General features: G+C 47.8%; 1 protein-coding gene across 1 annotated transcript in view; it reads right to left on the bottom strand.

Moving 5' to 3' along the window:
• Positions 1-13,192, bottom strand: part of LOC119463436 (protein big brother) — a 52,975-nt gene extending 39,783 nt beyond the window's left edge. The window contains exons 1-3 of the mRNA XM_037724286.2: positions 12,899-13,192; positions 10,326-10,412; positions 94-189 (exon numbers count right to left, since the gene is read on the bottom strand). Coding sequence (XP_037580214.1) covers positions 94-189; positions 10,326-10,412; positions 12,899-13,033 — 318 coding nt within the window. The 5' untranslated portion in view covers positions 13,034-13,192. The remainder of the gene's footprint in view (positions 1-93; positions 190-10,325; positions 10,413-12,898) is intronic.
• Positions 13,193-23,460: the final 10,268 nt, after the last annotated feature.

The following is a 23,460-nucleotide window of genomic DNA, read 5'->3' as shown; positions in this document are numbered from 1 at the left end:
ACAGGAAGTCACAGGCATTCATCCCCCCACACTGGAGACGAGCAGTAGTGAAAAAAAAAATGAGAAAAAGCAATGATGTGCAGCTTCACTGACCTTTCCACGTTCCTTATCGAAATCGCAGCAATCCACGTAGCCGTTGTGGCAGGGGCTGAACACAAGCTGCAGGTTGGTGCCCGTGGCGACGAAAGCCTGCGAGAGGGCAGAGGGAGAGAGAGACAAGAGCGGGTGTGAACCGAAAACGCTCCTAGGCTTCGCACATGCATGGAAGGGGCTCGGGGTGGGCAGAAAGCACTTTTCTGCCGATAAGTCACGGCAAATGGCTCCGCAAAAGAGAAGACCGAAATGGGCACCGACGCGGCAAAAAAAGGAGGATGCTTCCCGCCGCGTCGACCAGTGTCACCAAATGTTTGCAACAGCGAGCCTTTTGAGCGGCGGCACGCTCGGCGGCGCCCCAGGCGGCAGCGAGAAAGACAGCCGCCCTTAAACGCCGGGCACTCTCGGAGGGGGGAGGGGGGCTTGCCGAAGACGACCCGTGGGTGCCCCTGCGAGATGGGGCAGGCGGCCGGTTTTTGTTTGGCCTCGGCCGACGACAAATTGGCCCGTGCGTGCGACGGCGGTCAAAGGCGAAGCCGACGTATGTCACCCCGTGGGCGCCGCCGCACGAGCCGGGGAAGACAATGGGCGCCGCGGCAGGCCACCGCCGGGGCGAGGACTCGAAAGAAAGGCCGCCGCCGAGTGAGCCTTAAAAGCCCCGTCACCGCCTTCTACTCCTTGAAGATGACGCTACGAGACCCAAAGCTATACGATTCACAATGCCGAGACGAAGAGCGAACTGCAAGCTTTTGGGGAATGTCTGCCAAAAAGAAGCCATTTTAGAAACTGCAGGCCTCAGTAAGGAGGATCACAGTCTTCTCTTTTCCAGTCGGGGGGGAACCAATGCTCGTCTCCAGTTTCAGACATAGAGGTGTTTTCCGACCGTCATATTCGAACGGCTCTTCGGAACATCAGAGTACAGTGCGTATTGTGAAGTATAAATACAAACAGCTTCTTTTCAATAAAACTTGTTGCTGGGCGAGTTGGTTCATACTTCGAGGAAAACAAATATACTGCGCAAGATTCAAAGAAGGATGAAGTTAGCGCTTGTCCGTGTCCCTCACTTCGTCCTTGTTTGAATCTTGTGCAGTATATTTGTTTTCCTCGAAGCTTCTTTTCAGTCCATGACACGCGTAAAATTGCATTTGAAGCGCTGGCGGGTGATTAAAATACAACAGGGGGAAAACAATGTACCACTTGACCAACACGAAGGGCACTGGTTTACGTAAATCGTCAAGGACTACTTTGTTTCAGTACTTCTTTCTCCTTTTCCCCTTTCTTGCTTTTGCGCTTTGCAATGAGCAAGTATATACGTGAGCGAGTATCTGTTCTCTTCCCCCAACTACAATAGGCGCACCGTACTTGTGTACAATTTGTCGTGTTGACACAAACATGCACTATCCTGTCAAGCTTCCGACGCGACCTTTAACGCCTCATATCGGTTATTTCTTGCTTGCATGACTTATCGTACGAAATATTGGGTATATTAAGGGGAACCGAGGGACTCGATTCTTGGTGAGTTACGACCATATGACGACAAGAGACAATAAAAACCAGATAAAGCTTGGGGAAAATTAGCTGTTCCTTTCATTTGAAATGTAGAAATAATAAGGAAAAGAGAAATGAAAGTGGACGAATGGACAACTTGCCGCAGAATATTGGGTACTTCGCCGAATCGCTTTACTGAACAAACAAGTTCTATGCCTTTGTTACAGCGAACGCACCAGGCGCGTTTCAAACGAACGGGACCACACCGTGAAAGGTATTACAGCAACCACGCAGCTAGACGGTCAGTTTGATAGGTCTACCAGCGGACCAACTTTCAACACTACACGCCACGCATCAGGTTGTACACTTGACGGGCTCTTAAAAATTGGAGCACGTAATTTCATTCTTCAGCCATCGTATTTAGTGATAACAGATGGGGAGACGCTGCCATTTAAATGTTTTTAAATGGCGTCTTTTAGTGAGAAGGCGGGGGAACGGGAGGGGTGTCGTAGCTTTTCTCCTCCTGGCCACCATCCATTTCAACTAAAATTACTTTAAGCACCTAAACTTTTAATACGCAAGTTCAAACTTCACGATTGTACTAAACAACAAAACATGACAACTCTAGCAAGCAGCAAACATTTGTTGTGCAATATGTAGTGATGTTTATTTTCTTGCGTGTGCTCGTGCCTCTGGATTTGGAATATCAGACGATGTGTTAAATTTTTACTTTTCAAACATGGCGCAATATAAGCAAATTATGAAACTAACGATTAAAGATTCCACCTGTCTGGATGGTAGAATACGTCTATTAAGAAGAAAACGAATCAACACGTGACCTTTGTGCTTTTCAGAAGTTTACGCATTATGTCAAACTACGGTGAAGGAGCATCGAACCTTCGAGATATGCACCTCGAACCACGTGCACAGCTCGCGAAACACGTGTCGCGATGAAACCATGGATGGCTACCAGACGAGCAAACCATCATTACAATATGTATTTATCAAGCGAGACAAGCACTGTGGCCGACATCAGCCCGACACTAGCAGCGTCGTCCCCCCCACTTCAGGACCAAACCTGAATACCAGGCCAACCGACCGGATGCTATAGACCACCAGAAGCGTACGCTTGCCGTGACCCCAAGTGGCCAGCGACTACGTGAGTCACCTGAACCACTCGTGAAAATTAACTATATAGCATGTCATATGGGGGCAACGAACAGCTCGTGGCAGCCCTAAAGGCGTTTATTTCCCTTTTGGTTTCCTTACGCAGCGCTCTAATAAGCAGTGCAGTGGCTGACGACAGTATATAGTATATGCAGCTCACGTTTACGTGTTTTATGGCGTCCACGCAAGCTGCGCAGCGTCCGATTTCGTCGTCTGTGCACTCGAGCGCGGTCAATGGCGCAGTGCGCGATGTTCGGCGTCAACGTTGGAAGCCACACTCGTCCCGAGTGCCGATGAGCGACGAAGAGAATGGCCACGAGTGGCGAGCAAAGTTCGTATCCCAGCGAGCCTCTGCTGCTCGGCGCTCGGGACCTTGGGGCCGGGCCCCGCACTGTTGCTGGGCTGAGCAGCTGCGTCCGCTCGAAGCGCGAAGGCTGTGCCGATAACCACGCTCGCGGGCGGCCTCGGTCTCAGCGCGGTCGCATATAGAGACGTTTCCGCAGCCCCACCATTAATGTCGGCTGAGTGGCTAATTGCGATTTTGAGACCGTTCAGCGGCAGGGCTTGTACTCCAATCGTGCCTCATCTAGGACAACCCGGCGAGATACGCCCCTTAATGAGGGGGCGACGCCGAAGTTCCGTGGGCGTGCTTCACTGCAAGATCTTTATGATCCATCGGTTGAAGCAAAACACACAGGAGACAGAAAGGGGAGACGCGCATCAGATACATTGAGTGCCGGAATTTGCCTACCATTGTTGGCGTTTCTTCGTTCGTAGCCGCTGAATCTGTCTAAATGAAAAATTCGCCCACGAGGGGGATTGCGAACTGTTTCTATTTCTGTTCCACGCGCGCCGCGTGCTGCGCCCCTTACCGTGAAGCTCCGTGACAGCATCAGTGTTTCATAGATTTCGGCATATAATGCTGCAAATGTGCGACATTGAAGTCAGTGGCTTCCAGCCCAGGAATACTTTTACACGTGAGCGAAAGTCTCTTGCCCATAGAGAGCGATGCTGAGAGTCTGCATTTGCGTGTCACAAGAAAACGCGAGAACTATATATGCTCTACGGACCTGCGACATGCCTCGTAAAGTCTTCATACTTCGCGTCACACATTGCGTCTGTAAGTCGACTTTAAGTATACGAACATCAAGAAGGTTATACTATAGTATACGTGTATACAATACCTGCATCTTAAAAATTGTTTATAATGTCATATCATATATGACCAATTAATAACGCACAATATATGTATATATCGGGTGAAAGCAGCTTTGTTTTAAAACTTTGTTTTCTTTTACAAATAAAGCGATAGTATGAAATGTTTTAGAGAAACTGGGTAATTCAGCACTGATCTGATAGAAGCATTGCTTTCAATTTGTTTGTCGTTTCAATACCGACCCCGAATCAAGACATCTTCCAAAGTAAACGGATTGAAATCTTCGTCACAGCATCTGGACTCGCCGGGCTCAAAAGTTGATGGCATTCGTTTGTCACCCCATTTCTACGCTGTAAAATATCGATCGTTTAGAGCCCGCACATCGGATGACGTCAAATTGCCGATGCGCGTCCACGATACATGCACGAGTATACGTGCTAGAGAAGAGCAACTGTGTCTATTACGGCCACTCGTGAATGTGAAGGGAACGAATCATTCGGGGATGGGTGTACACGTGCCCAAGGGTTGTCGCCGATTCGTACGTACGGGCTGCGCTAATGAGTCCATTAGTGTCATTACGCTATCACGGCGCGCGGGCGATAGGAAACGTACGAGCTCGCTTTCGCGTCTGTGTGTATACCCTCATCACTCCGCGCCAACGCGGTGGAGACAGCCGCTCTTCGCCGTTTTGCGCCGTACTCGTGACTGTGCCATTGTGACTGCCGCGCGGAGCTAGCACGACGTGCCGCGACGCGTTCGGTCCCACAAACAGGCGTGACTAATGGGGCCCGCGGAGTCGCACGCCTCGCCGCCCGCATAAAGTGCCACGCGGGAAACGCTATATAGCTGAGCGCCGTCGTGTGCTACGAGAAAAATCGCACCAACAAACGCCGAGCGCACCGCGAACCTGCGACGCACTGGATTGGGCGAAACGCCTCGAATAACAGCGGACGTATTAATGGCGGCACTAGATTGAGGAGGGCGCGATTTAATCGCCCATTCCTTCGGGAATACGGGGACCGGGAGTGAAAACACCGTCGCGGTGGTGGTTGGCGCGCACGGGACAAGAAAAGCGAGCGCTGTCGGTCGCGGAGGAAGCGCTCCGGGCGAAGTCTAATTGCATCGGCGCAGCATTTGCAAACCAAGGAGCTAGCTGGTCGGACGCATCACAAGTCCGTCGGTGATTGCCGACGCGGTAATGGCGGCCAAGTTCCCAAACTTGTGTCCCGCGGGCTGGACGTGCGGAGAGAAAGATGGTGCATATGGGCCCCACTCGCAGCTTGGGCCGTGCCAGACGGCAGCAGCCCGATCGGAATGCGATTAGCGACGCTCGGGGCTTCGCGCCGGACCAGCTCTACGATTGCAGCCGATGCTGTATAATTGGGAAGACGTGTCCCCTGCACGGCCGACCAGTATAAATGACCGCACGCAGCATGCTAATCGCTGCCCGGGCCTACCTGCGCGATTGCGGTTCTAAAGAAGTTGCGCGACAACCGTGCGTGCATGCCCGTTCCCGGCAAGCGTGTGCACAGCGCTTGCATGCATGCGCACGAAGCGCCTATGTTATACGCCGCGCTTCTCGGTTGATTGCAAAAGCCCAGGAATACGTAATGACAGCAGTGCTCAAATATGCCTATGCAATGCATAGCCGACTCCCAGCACACGTAAGTGATGCAAGCCGCCTCGGTATTACACTAGCCCAAGCAGTTCTGGACAAGTAACGCGGCCGCGTGTCTTATAGCGACGGCGAAATGGCCAAACCGTAAGACCAAGAGAAGAGACAAAGTAGACTGCTTTGAGGCATGTTACTTCATTCACTCATTTTTTCACGCAGCGCACACTAACACAGAGTATACTCCAATCATGCTTAAAACATGCAATGGCCTAACGTTCGTATCTAATATAGGGTGCCTCGATGCGCTCGTCCCTCTTCTGCCCTGACGGAACTCATCGAAGCAACCTAAAGTCGCGTGTTCGTTTGGACTGGTTGCTACATCTCTTGCAGATTTTTTTTTCTTTTTTTTCAACAGCGCGGCACAGGACGAATGAAAGAAGCACAGAACAGCGCTCGGTCCTGTGACTCTTTTATTCGTCCTATATACATGTATGTGCCGCTCTTCAAAACATTTGTTCTGTAACCCTATAGTGGTCTTATTTTTTTTTTTTTTCTAATGTGAACATTGCATTACGTATTTGGGCTCGCACATTGCCGAGGCTGATGTTCTTGAAGACCATGCGCAGCCAGACTGCGTTCTACGGTATTAACTTGACAAGCATGTCCTATATATGATATCTCTACGGGGAAATAGACGCCGTGCAGCTAAACGGTGTTCATTATAGGCTGTTGTGGAACTCGTGATGCCACTGGCGCGCACAGAGGCGTGATAATATGCGAGTACACACAACTGTCATTCATGCTTTTTCCTTACATATTTCCTTACAACGTCACCTCGCTTATTTATATGGCACCTCATTGCGAACTTGCCGACGGACTGTAGGCAATAAGCGAAAATAATTCTGATGACCAGACCTTGAATTATATAGTGAACGTACGTTATTGAGCTAATTGTATACATTTAGTTCAAAAATGTAGGGACCTGACAAACAATCGGTCATTTTAACGGAACTTTGACATCGCAGTCTCAGATGTATATATATAAGGGTAACGGGGATTAGAACGAGAGGCTCGAAGCGTTTGCTTCCTGCTACCGTTTCACGTGTGAATTTACACGAAGGCTCAAAGCTTAGCAGGTTAGGCGCTGGGAATGTGACCAAGCAGGTACTGTGAATGATTAAAATATTTGAAGCTAAGTAACTAAACTTACAACAGGAAAAGCGAAAAGAAACAGAACGTGACAGACGCTGAGTTTCAGCGCAATGCTATAGAGTATAACCGGGGTTTTCTGTATGCCTTGGAAGCTTACAGTCAGGTGATGCGGTTTGCGTCAGCTAGAGATTGAACTTCGGTTATGTGACGACGGCCAAGCAGTATATGCAGTGCTCGGCAGGAACGTCGAAGCTTAAGCGCTATTGCGCAAGTATAACGACGCACATGCATGTGATCCCTTTTAGTTGCGCAAGCTATTTCGCTCACGTGCGAGCTTCCCTGCATTGCAAGACCTTACGAAATCTCACGTGCTGTGCGTCACTGTAGCGTCACCGCTCTGCATGCATTCAGGGCTGTTATAGTGATTTGGCGTTGATCCCTTTAGAACGGCGACTCGGATCATAGCAAAACGGATGCAAATTGGATTGGTGAACGATTTTAGACAGGCCAAGTACGCAATAGGTGCAGCAAGGTAGTTTTGCTTATAGGGGAGAATGAGTTTCAGACGTTCTATCCCAACACGATCCGTGATGTCCTTAAGTTCGTCTTAGGTGCCTTTGGTAATTTATGTTAAAGAGTGAGTTTTTCTTAATAATCCCTACTTCGAATGATGAGCTTGCAAGAGACATGTGCCGCGTTTCTACTCGACATGCGTCTTAGTATGTTTCCTTATATTCGTCTGCATGAGTTGGTTTATAAAAACAATGTATTACAGCAGAGCCTAAACAGCACCTAGAGAATTACTTGTTCACTCAAGTATCTGCCGTAAATATCCGCTGTAGGTGCTATCGCGCTGTCTGACTTTTGCTTATGTTTCAAACGAACAAGAACTATAATTGAAATACAGAATTTAAAAAAAAATGAAGCATGAATTGACACATAAGTAGCCCTAGTGCTGACAGGCTGCCGTTCACGTCATTGCCTCAACGGCTGCGTCACTCACTACAGCCATGCTGGCCACTTGGGGATATCTGCACCGCAGGCTCTCGTATACCTATCGCCGCTGGTTCCATGCAGCGTGTGCTATGCATGCAGTACACGCGGTTTGGTTGCACGGTTGAGCATACCGGCACTGTCGGCAACAGCCGCAGGATAAGGTACAAGGACCAATGCGACAAACAATTAAAGGTCATCCCTGAACAGCGGCCCTGAGGTGCACGGCGTACTCGGCGTGTTTGCGTGCGTCCTTTGAGCACGAGCCAGGGGTGGCTATCTGTTGTTTGCCCTGCCGCTCGCGAAACCCTTCGACAGAAGTGTCGCCGTTCTATATACGGCGCGTCTGGCGAACGTCGCCCCAACTTGCGCGACGGACGTGACTGTTCATAAGCACTGACTGGACCGTCCGGAACCCTTGTCGCTTGCCCACTACACACCGTGCATGTGCGCCTGTCAGTGATTGCCTGCAAAAGTGCTGCTCAGCTGAAGGCGACGAAAGAGTGAGACGTATTGCTGCCACACGGTGCACGTCGCAATATATATATATATATATATATATATATATATATATATATATATATATATATATATATATATATATATATATATATATATATGCAGCCATCTTTGAGAGGAGGAAATGGAAGGCATAGGTTTCGAGACAGGAGAGGTTCAGAGGTGCGCCAGAGAATAAAGGCATGTTTCCTTTGACGGCCGCTCTGTCCCCATCGAGGCTTCAGGGAGTCAGATTAAAGACAGCAACATGACAATTCAGAAACGCAGCATTTTGACGAACTCGACAAACCCAAGGGGAACGCGTTGCATCTTTTATAGGTGATGTCAGTGGAATCGGAAGAAGAAGTAGTTTCTTGATTGGAATACGTAGAGAGGTCGGCCGAGTGGAATCGGATTATATATATACAGGGTGTCCCAACTATCATGCACCAAGATTTAAAATTATGCTAGTGCTACGCTGGACAGAACCAAGGTAATGTTCTTTGCCGTCGCTTGGAGATACTCAGATTATTTTGTGCAATTCGCCTAATTACATAATTAGTCTTAAATAGTTAATCAACTTCTCAAATATTATAATTAGATGAAAAATGTCAATGAGAAAATTGTAGAGCGACATGAAAAACTCCCGATACAGCTTTCTGTTGCTCAATACGTGCTTGTTTTTTTTTTTTTTTTTTTTTTTTTTCCGAGCGTGAAAGAAGCCCGCGAACACACGCAAACTTGCCGCACGACTGGCCACTCGAGGCCCTTTGCGTGTATTCGCGGGCTTCTTTAACGCTCGGAAAAACACTTTTATGTAGCCCGCATTGAGCAACAGAAAGCTGCATCGGGAGATTTATAAATCTTTACACGTAAAAAAGAAGTATGTCGAAGGCCTGGGGAGCGGGATAACTACAAGAGAAAGGATATGTATAACGACTTACACCATGAGTTTAACACAAAGCTAAACAGAGCGAACATATCGCTAAAAATAGGCGCACGACCTTCCCCATCTGGGTTGTTTTCTATGATGCGGTGAACATGGAAGAAATTTTCACGTTATGTCACGTCGAACTCACGATATCGGTGGTTTGATCGTCAACGTGCAACAACAATTGGTTAATCGGCTAAGGGTGACAAGTTCTATGCCGTTGTCTGCCTTAATTAGGAAATGAGACTTGCAAACTATGCTAGCGAGAAGCGCACTAACACGTGCTGATAGCGGTAAACTTATATATATTGTAATACAGTACAGGCAATAACATTTGAAGCTATGGCACAAAAGGGGGAAAAATAATGTTATGAGACCAACTTTTCATTCTGAAGCTTCTCCCGGCCCTATATATATAGCGTGTTCCAGCAAACACTTTCAGAAATTTTTAAAGGTTGCTTTTGGCAGATAGCACAATTCTAGTTCATGTGCTGGTCTACTCGAAGAGGCGGACATTACTTGCACAAATAATTGGAATGCACAATCGACTAATTAACAAAAATTCACTAATTAAGTTTCTAACTAGTTATCTTGTGGCTCTTAATAAAATGTCGTTTTATACTTTGAAGCACAAAAGTAACTGGAACGCCAATGCAGTTCTCCTCAAAGTTCGGGAATTAATACCTCGAAACTGGTGTCATCCTGAGAATTCGTTCTAAGTGGATCCGCCTAGCGAACTCCACGGCTAGACTTTGTAAATTGCAATATGGGCCATAAGGTAATTAGTTAAAACATAATTAGTGATTTTTTGTTAATTAGTCGATCGTGCATTTCAATTTTTTTTTGCAAGTAATGTCCGCCTCTTCAAGTAAACCAGCTTATGAACTAGAATTGTGCTATCTGCCACAGGCAACCTTTAAAAGTTTGTGAGAGGGTTCGCTGAAACACCCTGTGTATGAGGGGAAAAAAAAAAAGAAAACAAAAAAAGCTGCGTCTTCCGTTTCGGTGCTTCTGCAGCCTATAGGGAAGACTGCAGACATCCGTCGTTTATTTGACAAAAAGTGAGCAAGTTCTGAAATTTGTTCAGCCACTGCGGACGTCCGCACCACGTGCTGCCAGGCATTTAGGGCGCCAGAAACTCGAGCCACTCGCGGGCGCGCTCCTTCCGCAGCGTGGCCGCACGCCGCAGGCGCGCGTGTGTGCGCATCTGAGCAAACAAGGGTTTCGCTTACCACTTCGGTGTGTCCCTCCCGGCAGGCGTTCTGGAAGCGCACCTGACGTTCCTCCAGGGGCCTGTCCCGGTAGCCCGTGTAGCGAATCTGCGCAACGTGCAAGCAGCATCGGTGTCACAAGCGCCGGCAGGACTGCGCCTCGCTCCGACACGGGAGCGCTGACGTGCTTCGGACGCACGTGACACATGCATTAGCACACGCCTTGCACTACATCGTCTGGAGCATTCGTCGTAGGGGGAGACCTTGTTCATCATGTGCCACCCTCTTTACTTTCTCTCTCTCTCTCCGAATTATGACCATCTTCGACAGTTTACACCCCGCCGCGGTGTCTCAGTGGCTATGGAGTTGCGCTGCTGAGTACGAGGTCGTGGGTTCAATCCCGGTCGCAGCAGCTGCATTCCAATGAAGGCGGAATGCAAGAACCCTCGGGCACCGCTCATTAACTGGGTGCACGTTAGCGAAATAACCAGGTGGTCACAATTCATACGGAGCCTCCCACATACCCCTCATAACCCAATGTGCATCTTCGGGCCGTTAATTCACAAACCTTAATTTATTAATTATTTGAGAGTTCCTGAAAGGAGGCCACATAGCCAAATGCATAGAACAATCCGTTTAAGTGCGTTTCGTTCGCATGAATAGAGCGCCCATTGTCAGATATACAACCGGCCACTTATCTCACAGAGGTTCATTGAAAACTTCGCACAATGACCGCCCGCGGATAGAGCCCGTATATCTTGGCGCCCAGGCTTTATGCACCGACGGGAACATTCAGTAAATGTCAAGGAGTTAAGCAAAAGACTGCACTCCGTAACACGCTTCAATGGATACGTATCGCTCAGCGCAAGCTGCGAAACTTCACTGTGCTTTTAGCCCGGGTCAATTATCCGTTTAAGTGCATACACTTTTCCTTGAGCGAAGAAATTACAGAATAAGACCAAAGCTAAATACTCATGCGCCTACTTGAGCTACATACTATACACACTATATATAGTTACGTACAACAAGTACACCATACAAATGGACGAATGTTAATGTGTGCAACCATTTCAAAGGTTTCTGACACTGAAGCCATGTTTGCAAGGGAAGCAGGTGGTCAAGGCTTGCTGACCATAGCCCGGCAGTTACCACCATTCAAATGTACTCACTTTAGTGTATCTGTCATGGTGTACAGTACAAGCAGAGCTACAACCGCATGTAAGAAGGGTGGCCAGGTGTGGTTATACTTCGCACCAAATCCGTTATATGTAGGAACTTCTTAGCTACAATATATTTTGGCCTCTCTCTTGCTTGACTATATTTTTTTGGGCAACTTCTTTTATCAGCATAAATTACCATAAGTTGTCAGTAATACGGGCTCTTACATAAACAGTCATGTTTTGCAGCGTACGCAATAGTACGCCTGAAGCTACATTACGTATTTGTGTCTTTAGTGCTACAATAGAATGTAATGTCTCCCCGTTCGAAAATAGAATTTGTTCCTGTCCCCTCTTTATACTATAGTGTGGAGTCCGTGCACTGGTGGGATCATTCAACTACTTTTCTCATCTGTAATGTGCTGGGTACTTTAAGGGATTTCATGCCTTTGCAGCTGGCAACCCTGCTTGTAGGCAGCTTCCCAATCAGAAGAAGGATGTATTCAGTCACTAAGAATTTCTTTTCGTCAAAATTTTAAAACTTGTTCATGCGAAATCATTTTCTCGATGGCGACGATGGCCATCGAGCAAATGATCTTACGCCCGAGTGAAAAGCGCGCGGTCAGGCAAGTGTCGCACACCTATCAGTCAACTCAAATCACGGCACCACACGAAGGGAGAAACAAGACGTGGGCCATCAAATAACAAATGCACGTCTCGTCTGCACACCACAGTATACTTTTATAAAGCACTACACTGGGAAAAGCTCTTTCTAGATGCAATAGTTCTAATGAGTAGAGATTCGACACGAGTACGCTTTCTACATCCTATGAGAAAACCCGTTGGGTAACACCATGATCACCATAACACAATGATCACTAAGCACTGAAACGGCGCGGCAAGAAATGCGTGAGAGTTCCGACAGCATTGAATAAAGGTGAGCACTAAGGGGGCTACAGCACGAGGCCTCAAGTATGCAAGGGGGGAGAGTTTCGTTTTATCTCCAGTGCTTAATAACAATAAAAAAAACGATAAAAATAGACGAACAACGACAGCATAGACTTGGGTGCTTGAGACAGTTATCTCATGGTGATTATGGCCCACCTGGGGTGTGAAACAGTGGCAAGACGTGTTAGGTATGAGGTTCATCATCCACGGGCTCCACAAACCCTTCATTCGGGCTTGGCCGTTGTGCAACCATTAACGTTGTAAACAGTGTGCGATTACGCGTGCATCACTGTTTGACAAGTGGGCAATACACACCGGTACGACGGACCAGCGCACCAGGGAAGAGCCAGCGTACCAGCAGTTTCGTGTGGCCGTGCACGTGACTCTCAGCTGAGTCATGCGCAGCGGCGGCACAGCAGAACCACACCTGACGCGAAGTGGGTGGCGGGACATTGCGTTTCGGAGGAGGGAAGGTGGGGTTTCACGTACCTCGCATTCCCGGCTGAGGCGCCGGAAGAGTTCGTCCGACTCGAACTTTGCCTTCTGGTCGGGCACCACCCGCGGCATCTTGAAGACGAACCGCGGGAGCTGGTCGAAGATGCTGGGCGTCTCGAAGGGCAGCATGTTTGGCTGCAAAAGGCAACGGCCTCCAGCCACGATCGCCACTGCGCTGCACGGGGTCCGGCCGCCCGCTCCAACGGTGCACAGAGAAGAGTGAAGAGTCGTCGTCGTCGCTCGGGACGGGGGTGTAGCGCGCACACCGCTGAGGCAGCAAGTCGAGTGGCGTGCTCGCGGCCGCGGCGAGGGGCGCTCCGCCGCCGGTTCGGGGGCGTGGCCTGCGCGCCTGGCCCCCGCACTGGCGTGGCCGCCAATGGCGCTCCGGCGCGGCCGCCATTGGCTCGCCGCTGCGGTGCCACCGCGGCCGCCGCGGGGCTACCTCGGGGGCTACCCGCCGAAGCCGTGTTCTTTTCCGCGGCGCTCCTCGGGGCTCGGCTCTTTTCTTGTTTCTTGTTCGCTCCCCCCCCGGCTCCGACCCGCCGCCGCATCGTCGCTTTTCTTCCCGCATGTGCGCCCCCCCCCCCCCCCCCCCTCTGTACCGCGCGATCTCGTTTTTTTTTTCTTTTTTTTTTTTTCTTGCTTCCCTCTTTCTTCCATTTCGCAGGCTTACACTCACGGCTTCAAATGGATCCCATCTGGGCTGCGCTGGGAAAAATCACTCTTGTATACGAACAAATGCTATGCGCGCGCTTCGTCCGTGGCCCGACGGAGTCGCACGTTTAGCGAAGCTTAGTAAGCTCTCGTCATTTCCTTATGATTCGTTCTCCCGAGTTAGCTCTTTCACTGAAGCTGGAACTGCTATGAGAAATCGGCGTCAATAAATGTAAATTATAAGGTTCTCCGAGGAGTGAACTTGCCTGACAGCAAAAAGGAACTCTTCCTTCATGTGCTGTATCACATGACCTTGTTCCAAGTCACGCGTCCATTATAGCCAGGAAAATACTTGAAGCGTGTGTGTGTACAGATTTTTTATTGATTTATTCCCCCCCCCCCCCTTTTTTTTTCTCGGACTTCCATTGGATGCCTGTACTGTGAGGAATGGTGATATAAGCAGGCCTTAGCAGCCCTCCGTTTCGTGTTTTCAGTTAAATATGATGACTTGTTTCGTGTTTTCGGTAAAATGAAATTTTGCTTTCATGTTAGTTTTAACACGTAGCAGACTATGTATCTTATTGGTTGAGTCAGAACCGAAAAGGTTCGTACTATACGACAAGCGATTCTGCAAGCTAATTTAGAATTCCATCATTGCTATTTATTTATTTATTTATTTATTTATTTATTTATTTATTTATTTATTTATTTATTTATTTATTTAATTCTACTTTCTGACTCTTCCTTCAAATTTGTCTAGATTAAATAAAGGATTTATTAAACCATGCAATCTCGTGTTCTGTAAAGTTGGCTTTTTAGTTAAGCACAAGTGTTTCACAGGCAAACAGCTCAAAGACTCGCGCGAGGAATAATATCCGCCGCGTGGCGAATATTGCCCGTGTTGCATCGCAAAGTTAAAAGATCACTTGCGCATTTAATACTGCGTTCTCATCGAATAGTTATGTTGCAACGTTGCAACGAGCAGCATCATACGGCACTGTTCACCGTTTTCCTCGTTTCTTCTCCATACAGGCGTGCCATGTTGAGAATCCCGAATTCAGGGAGCGCAAGCTGGAGTATACAGACAAGACATTTTCGCCTTGTCAGTTTTTTTTTTTTTGCGTTAATTGAAGGAGCTACCCTCTAAATCTTAGAGAACATGCCGGCAAGTGCCAGCGCATCCTAAATGATTTACTATAATACTTGCTTATGCGACCTACTTTCGATTTCGGTAGTACCCAGGAGGTGGAAGAAGCGTCATGACGTCACGATGGCGTCACTGGCTCCGGTCCGTTGCTGCAATCACTGCGGCTGCCACCCGCAAGCGCAGCCTCAAGAAAGGAACGCATCAGTCGTGGTTATTTCTTTATTAACAACACCGTCATACCTATAGCGTTATTGATCAACAAATTTCGCTCTCTGTCAAGAGGTCACCATAATGTCGCTAATGCCAGGTCTGGCATTTCGAGAAGAGTTTAGGATTACATTAACATATCTATAGAAGGGTCTTTCAACCGTCACACTTGCTAAGTGTCATCCTATACATGCGATAAGTGTGTCGTATAGTTTCCCAACTTCTAAATAAGTTGATAAACAAACTTGGAGAATGTGCGTCGGTACTCAATCATAAGAATCCCGAAACATTTTTCCACCTTTCATGTGTTCCTTTGCACGCTTTCTTCCTTCCTGCTGCCCTCCACCGTATCACTTAAAAATTGAAGCTCATATTGGTAGGTTTCTTTGTGCAGCAGAAAAGAGCACTATACTATAGAAGCACCTCGAAGAAGAACATCACAGAAGGATGTGGTGGCGCACGTCTGGTGTGACAAACAGAGAAAGGTGCAGTTATATGATGGAGTGCAAGTTGCAACCATGACGTATATAATGTGTGTTGTGTGTGTGCCACGCCGGACGCGGTCAGCACTTATTATATCGCAACATCTGGGCCTGCGCGTTACGTGACATCGCGTCATCTGGGAAGACCGAAACCAACATAACAAAAGCTTTGAACGCTTGACGGCGTTCAAGTTTCCTGAAAAGTGCTGCATTCAATGCAATCGCCCGATTTCTCAAATTACTACACGCAGGCCTCTAACATATCCTCGAGGTGCCGGTCAGGCCCCGTGCTAATCTAGCGCGCTTGCGATATAATGTGTGAATTGACGCGGTATGAAACAGAGGAGTGCGCATCGATACCTTTGCTCAATCTAATTGACGCCCAGGCTGGCCACAATTTACCTTGTAGCCGGCCGGCCAATAAGCCACATCCAGATCCGGCACCCGGTAATGCAGCACGACGTTATGTGGCCACATGGCCAACTTGTGCTTGAAATTCGAGAGCTCCTCCTTCATCGTATCTCTGATCAAGGGCACGACGTCACGTTTCAGGGGCTTCCAGGTCACAGCGGAGGATTTTTTTTCTTCTTACCTGCCGTTTTTGCTTATTGGCTATTGGGCTGCTGAGCACGAGGCCGCGGGATCAAATCCCGGCCACGGCGGCCACATTTCGATGGAGGCGAAATGTGATAGGAAACACTTGTGTATTCATACATTTCACGTTAAAGAACCCCAGGCAGTCCAAATTATTCCGGAATCTCCCCACTACGGCGTGCCTCATAATCAGATCATGTTTTGGCGCGTAAAACCCCATAATTTAGTTTTCTTTTTGGTGTATGCGCTTCCTTGCAATGCTTTTCTTTGGGCATGTTTCCTCCCTTATCCCTCTCCAATTGTAGGGTAGCAAATTGGATGCTTACTCTATTTCGGCTAATATCCTTTCCTATCCTATTTATCTCCCCCTCTCTATCTTGCGGCACAGGGACAGATTCCACTCACCCCAAAACGCACATGCGCACCAGCGTGCGCATAATGAAAAAGAATCGCTGTCATACCGCGACGACAGCCTGCATATAGACGACGTTTATTGCAACAAGTCAACCTGCGGAAATTTCGTGTGCGCAGATTAACAGTCAGCACATGAGATACTCGGCAACATGCAGGCAAAACTTCCACAAAGTAAAATCTTAATTGCGTAGCATACGCATTCACGCAGCGGGAACTTGCAAGGGTATATAATGTAAGAAATGCTGCCGTAAATGACGGGAAATATCTTGGCAGCTCTATTTCCAAACATTTCACCATCAAAGTGACGGCAGGCCGTAATTTTTTAAGGCGTACACACCGACGTACTGCACAAGGCAGCCAATCGAATCGCGTTATTATAAAGAACCCCCCCCCCCCTCCTTTTTTTTTTTTTTCATTTGGTATTCGTGACTCTCTCCTTCTCTCCTTGTTCACGGCGACAGAACGCCTTGTCGGAATGACGCCGATGGCTTGTCAAAAATGATAACAACATGACCGTTAAAGTGATGGTTGGTTTTTACAATGTGGGCTTGTTCGTCCTTCTTAATGAATTACGGTGAAGTGTAGCTCAATCGTGGGAGACACGGACACAAGAATTAAGCAACGTCATACACAAGGTACTTTGTGTCTGTCGTTCTTTCTTGTGTCCATGTCTCTGTGCTTCTCTGCACTTTATCCCATTTCAGGTACTTAATTGAGAGGCAACGACATTACATTTCAGTGGGTTCTTTGTCGTACTGGACAGTTTAGAATTGAAAGAGCGGTCGAATTGGCGAAACGTACGCATCGAGCACTGAAAAGCACGAATCATTCCGCTGTTAAATGACGATGTTAGGAGTAAATAACATGCAAACTCTCAGTGCGAAAATAATTTATATACATGTTTCGATGAACAAAACAGATGGTCTATCCTATATACTGTGGATCCTTGGTCGAAGATCTGTGTATATGTCAAGTTGCCACGAAGCATAGAAAACATGTTTCACAGCTTTCGCCCTGGCGTTGTATATGTTTAATCACTGTATTTCTTTGTTTCTTAATTCATTGTGGAAGCTCCGGGTGATGTTTGGGGTGCTGAGGACGACGAGGACGTAGTCCCAGTGTTGCCGGAGTTCCCCCTCTATGTCCAGCAAAGTCTGCAGCTACCCTACAAGCTTATCGCGCTAGGCAACGACCCATTGTCGCTCTGGACAATACTTGGACCATGACCAATTATTGGTGCCTTTAAAGGGCAGAAGTCATTGCCTTGAAGGACTTCTTTATCAGTAAGGACATGTGCTAAAATTATTAGGCACAATTTTAATGACGATAACTCGCATTAAGTGCTGCTTCACGTTTTTTTTCTCCCTCTCACAAGCACGAGTTAGTGTTGACGCCTGCTAAAGTAGCCATTATTATTATTATTATTATTATTATTATTATTATTATTATATTATTATTATTATTATCACTATTATTATTATTATTATTATTATTATTATTATTATTATATTATTATATTATTATTATTATTATTATTATTATTATTATTATTATTATTACAGCCAATTTCTGTTTCTGCAATACGCGACGGAACGCGCGCTGTTTCCAACCTATCCAGTTGGACCTAAGTGAAGGCTACCTATACCCGTGGAATAAGATCGAGTCCGTTGCCTCTAGGCACTTACGTTGTGTATGTATGCGTACACATTTGCAACCACTCATGTCTGGTTTGTGGCACCTAGATGCAATACTTGTCTTCGGTCGCTGCCTTTCTGGAAAGCAGTGTTTCGTTTTCTAGACAAATCGGTGCTGAATGTAGTGCCACTTCCACTACAGTCCCCGAAAGATAAAATTATCTTAGTGTTATCGCTATGAGAACCGCGCAGAGTCGAAATCGCACCATTAAGGAGCTCAGATATTCTGTGCTATCTGTGCTAGCTCAGATATTTTGCACATCCAGGAAATGTGCAAGATAGCAAATATCCCGTAAATGTTATTAAAATCAATATGGCAACAAAGCGCTTTAGAAGTTTAAGAAAGCAATCTGGAGGGCGCCAGGTGCCATTTGCTCCCATCAACTTAGTTGTGATAGCTAAAGTTACGCCTTACTGCTCCACTATATTGCGAACCATTCTCAGAACACACCACTTTGGAATACTGAGCTATCAGTTGGGAATACTCACCTCATACGCCGTTGCAGAAGCGGGTTAACATTGAATGCATTGTTACAATTCTTAAGGACAACAAAACTAACTGCACAAGCGACTTTAGCACTGACAGTGGCGCACCGACGGGGGAAGGGTTCGGGAGTTCTAAACTCCCCCCCCCCCCCCCCCCCCCCCCCCCCCCTTAGGCCGAGTTAACCACGCTATTACTGACATTCCTGAGTTCTCCCACTCCAGCAGTCATATAAGGGACCTCCTCAAACACTGCCACCACTCCCTATTACCGCGACCGTTTAGGTAAGAGCTTCAACGGATGACCAGGTGCACTGCTCTGCAGACCGGCTTCTTGGCCCTATCAAGCTCTTTCAAGACTTTGAGTAAAACGCGGAAGAAATAAATATCGTCATGATTCTTGGTGTCATTATTAATATAGTAGTTATGCATGTTATTTGCTGCTGGATTCCTCTTGCTAAAGCACGGAAATTGCATATTATGCAAAGTGCTTGTTACCCCCCCCCCCCCACAAAATTACCCCCCCCCCCCCTGGCAGACATCCTAGGTGCGCTACTGAGCACTGACTAGTGTTAACTGTTATCCTGTGCTGTCAACGGCTGCCCCCCCCCCCCCCCCCCCACCTACTGTTATCCCTCTAGCTATTTCCATCTGATCCTTCTACCTCCACCGCCCCACAGTGCAGGGTAACAAACCGGATTTACCGTTCTGGTTATCCTTCCTTCCTTTCTCCTTTGTTTCTTCTCCCTCTCTTTTAAATCACCTGGAGTTTTTTTTTTATTTCTTTCTTTGTCTCTTAATTTATTTATTTCTCTTTACAAATGTTCCGAAGCTCCATGCAAGTTCTTTTGTACATGTACTGTTGTACGTTTTTGTCTTATTTAAGAAAGTCATGCTGTTATTAAAGCACATATCATATCCTAATGAAGCGAAAGCGACTCTCTTTGAAGGAGAAATGTCCGACGCATGAAAATCCTCCAGGAAAGCTTTCCACAGAACAGCTCTCGTTCGTCTTTGGTTTGCGCCTGCATGGAGCAAGGGTGCCGAGTGTTCGTAAGGCAGGGCTTGCCTCGTAGCCCTTTTGAGTTCCTAATCGAGACGTTTGAAGCGAGAAATGCGTTTATTTACGTCGTCGTTTACTTTTGAAAGATGCGACGTTTTGTCGACAAACAAGTGGACGTCCGCAGCTGGAACGCGTGTATCCCATAAAGCGGGGACAACAGGCTCGTTTAACCGATAAGCAAAGAAAGGGTCTGCATGGGGAGGAAAAAGAAGATGTGCTTGAGTAGGGGGAGGGTCGAAGTGAGGGGAGGAACGCGGTGGTCCAGCCAGACGCTCGATGCGCCCGCGCCTTTGTCGCGTTGCAGTTGAAAGCCCCCGGTGATGGTTGCCGCGCGAGCGTACGTCGGCGCCAAGGGTGACCTGTGGTCGGCCCAAGGCCGTCACGAGACCACATCCTCTGCCCCGGGGCTGCTCCATGCCGTCGTTCGCGTGGCCGCTACAAGCGCCGCTGTCAACGACCCTCGTCCGCCCGCACCATTAGGCGATGCCTCCTCTTTTGCCACCAGTCTTTTGTTCGGGATCTCTCTCTCTCTCTCTTCACAACTTTTTTTTTTTCCGCAACGAAAAAATTAAGATGAGCAAAAAACTTTAAGTAGTTGGAAGTTTTCGCTATGCTGTTCAACACTTTCATCCAGATGACATTCTGCGTGTTTGTTTTTTTTTTCTTAGAAAAAACAAAAATGAAAGTGGGTAAGAAAAGCCGTACTAGTAGACAGTTATCATCCTGCTGCGCGCCGTCCAGATCCAGTTGACATGTTGTACGCAGACGGTCTGTGGTTTGCAGCCCTCTGCCTGTTCAGCTGTTCGGCTGCTCTCTTTATGCGCTTTTTGCTTATCGTCCAGCGTGCACGCCGAGAAGCGAAGTCGTCACAGGGAAACTTGAGAACCTTTTCATTCTTGTTCACCAACTTCACGCTCTTGACACTTTTTAAGGATGCAATCTCAACTACCAGCGTCGACGAAAAAAAAATAATAAAATAAAGGAAGACAAAGAGTAAAAAAGAAAAAGAAAGACAAGAAATTTCACCATATTGCTTGTTCCAAACGTGACCTCGACACATATAGAACTCACGTTTGAAACTTCCTTGCTGACTCCAGCTGATGACACCCGCTATTACCTGAACGGCTTTACCCGAGTGAGGCTTGGTTCAGAGGGTTGGCCCTCTGCACACGATCTGCCTAATACTCTCTCCTTCGCTACCAACCCCGTGCAAAGAAAAGCCAAATGGACAAAGTCTATGGTTAACCGGCCTTTTTCAAACTGATGTTAACGTACGGGCGAGAACGATCTGATCATGTAAACGTGCACTTTTTCCCACAAATTAGTGGCCGGCTGAGCTTTCCATCTCATCTGCGACTCGAACGTGCATGGGCTCTCGTGTCTTATCACTTTCTACATATTTATTATATCCTTGTTTTCACTTGCCAAGTTGCTCAGTGGCTATGGTGTTGGGCTGCTGAGCACGAGGTCGCGGGATCGAATCCCGACCACGGCGGCCGCATTTCGATGGGGGCGTAATGCGAAAACACCCGTGTACTTAGATTTAGGTGCACGTTAAAGAACCCCAGGTGGTCACTACGGCGTGCCTCATAATCAGATCGTGGTTTTGGCACGTAAAACCCTATAATTTAATTTTTCACTTGCCCAGTGTAGGATAACCAACTGGACACAATCCAAGTTAACCACACTTACTTCCTGTATTGCTCTTACCCGCATTTTCGCATTAATGATCACATTTTAATAATTGCAGCTGAATTGGTCTGGACATGTATGGAGTTCCACATGCATGACGTCTACAATACGTATGCGGTCTGATAGGAGCTAAAAAAAAAAATAGAAAGGAAAAACTTAGAGTGATAGGAGAGCAATGATAGACCGATGTAAGCATTCATGTGGAGGCTTGTTTCCGTATAGTAGAGCCAGCAATACCACCGTGAAGTTGGTGCTTTGGTGGGAGTAGATCCTTTTCCTAATTCGCAGGTGTGCTTCGCTGCATTTCGCTTAAGCCCAACAAATGGTAGCAGCGGTCATGGTTCAAAAGAGGAAGTGCTAGCTGCACATGCTGGGGCTTATTTCTTGCGCGTGGGTTAATCACGAGAGCGACGTCTACATTTCCCATGCGATAAGAAAAGCGATCTGGGCTCGTAAGCGCTGTTTGTAAAAATGACTACGCCGCCATCACCTTGGCAAACTGCCTCGCAGGAAAGCTAGCCTTACAATTATGAAAAGGGTTAATTATCGGATCTATCTGAACCAGAATGTCTGATATTCACCAGTTGCCTTTGGTAATAATATCTTAATAGTTATCGGACTCATATCCCTAATAGTCATTCTAGCTTACGAGGTACTTCGTGAATGCGGGCGCACTTTTGCCAAAAATTGCTTAATAAAAGATAGTTCTGATAATAAAGTCCTAAGAAAACACCCTATGGTGTTTCACCGGAGAAATTGTCGCCAATTTCACCATTGTTATTTACTCTACTTTAAGATGTATAAAGCTTGCGACTGTCATGCGACCTTAATGCAAACGACAGTAATGCAAGCCGCATAACAGACGCACTGGAAAGTGAAAAAGAGGAAGATTCTTGTCAAGATTGTTCCGACGGAGTAAATGACTCGAACTGCGTCACAGCTTATTCGAAAGACAGTGCGACGTACGATCACACGATGCACACCAAATACTCGCATAGTAAACGAAAAAATAGTTTATTATTATTTTTTTTTTCTGTTTCGCAGCTCCAAAATCAGCACTCACGCATCCTAATTCGTGCGTTCGCATTGTACGCGTGATTTTACGTTATCCAAGCACCTATACCAACGCCCACTCGCTTACTACACATCCCTTGTCGGTACTGAATTCACGAAGAGGATATTTTTTCTACAGTACCAAAGACAAATGCTATACGATATGTACAGAACTACTGGAGCGGACTGGCTTTTCTCTGTTTGTCTTTCGCGCTGTAGAAATAATGAACATTTACCAACATTGCCCCACTTGCCGTATTCGTGACACGAGTCGACCTTGCAAACTGTACGGGTTTTTGTCGTCTCTAAGGACGGTGGCACGTGGTCTGGCGCCGCCTCCTGGGTCCTTGGGCGTCTTCACGGTTATCAGTGCAACTCTCCTACCACCTGACCCGCGTGGTGCCAACAAAACGCCGTTTGGCGCGGCGGGCGCGCGCGCGCGCGCGATGAGTATGGCTTCGTGTCCGTTCATCATGCCAGCACTTTGGCTCTGCCGTGATCCATTGGAACGACGGAGAGGCGCCGTCGTCCGTGCACAGACACAACAGTGCGCGCGCGCGCAGAGTGCCGGCTCTCGTCACTTTCGCCGCTCACCCCGGCAGCAAAGAGACCGCTCGGCCGGCCGGCCAGCAACGGCCCAACACAATGGGCCACTTTTACGGATGATCTGGGACAATGGCGGCCCTGCTACCGGGCCGCTGCGTCCCAAAGTGGACGCTCTGTTTGACACGTCGTTTTGCTCCGTCCGGGTCGTACATCTTTGGCAGCCCCGTCTCTCTCTGCTGGGCCGCCTTGTTTGCCCACGGGGTCGTTGAGCGGAGACAGGTAGCGCGCTCCGCATGAAGCCCCCGTGACACCCCCCCCCCCCCCGCCCCCCTCCCCCTCCCTTACCGAGTCCCTCCGCGCGCAACTGGCGTGCTGAAGCCGGTGCGCCGTGCTCCCGAGAGCCAATCGTCGGCGCAGGCTCGCTAGCCCGACCAGCAGTACAGTGTAAGCGCTCCGTGTCTTGAACAATGTTGCTCGTGCAATGAATGCATACTCTGGACGAATGCAGTTAAGTGCACCATCGTATA

Source organism: Dermacentor silvarum, chromosome 1, assembly GCF_013339745.2.
Source record: "Dermacentor silvarum isolate Dsil-2018 chromosome 1, BIME_Dsil_1.4, whole genome shotgun sequence".
NCBI lineage: Eukaryota > Metazoa > Arthropoda > Arachnida > Ixodida > Ixodidae > Dermacentor > Dermacentor silvarum.
This window is presented reverse-complemented; position numbering and strand designations above follow the sequence as displayed.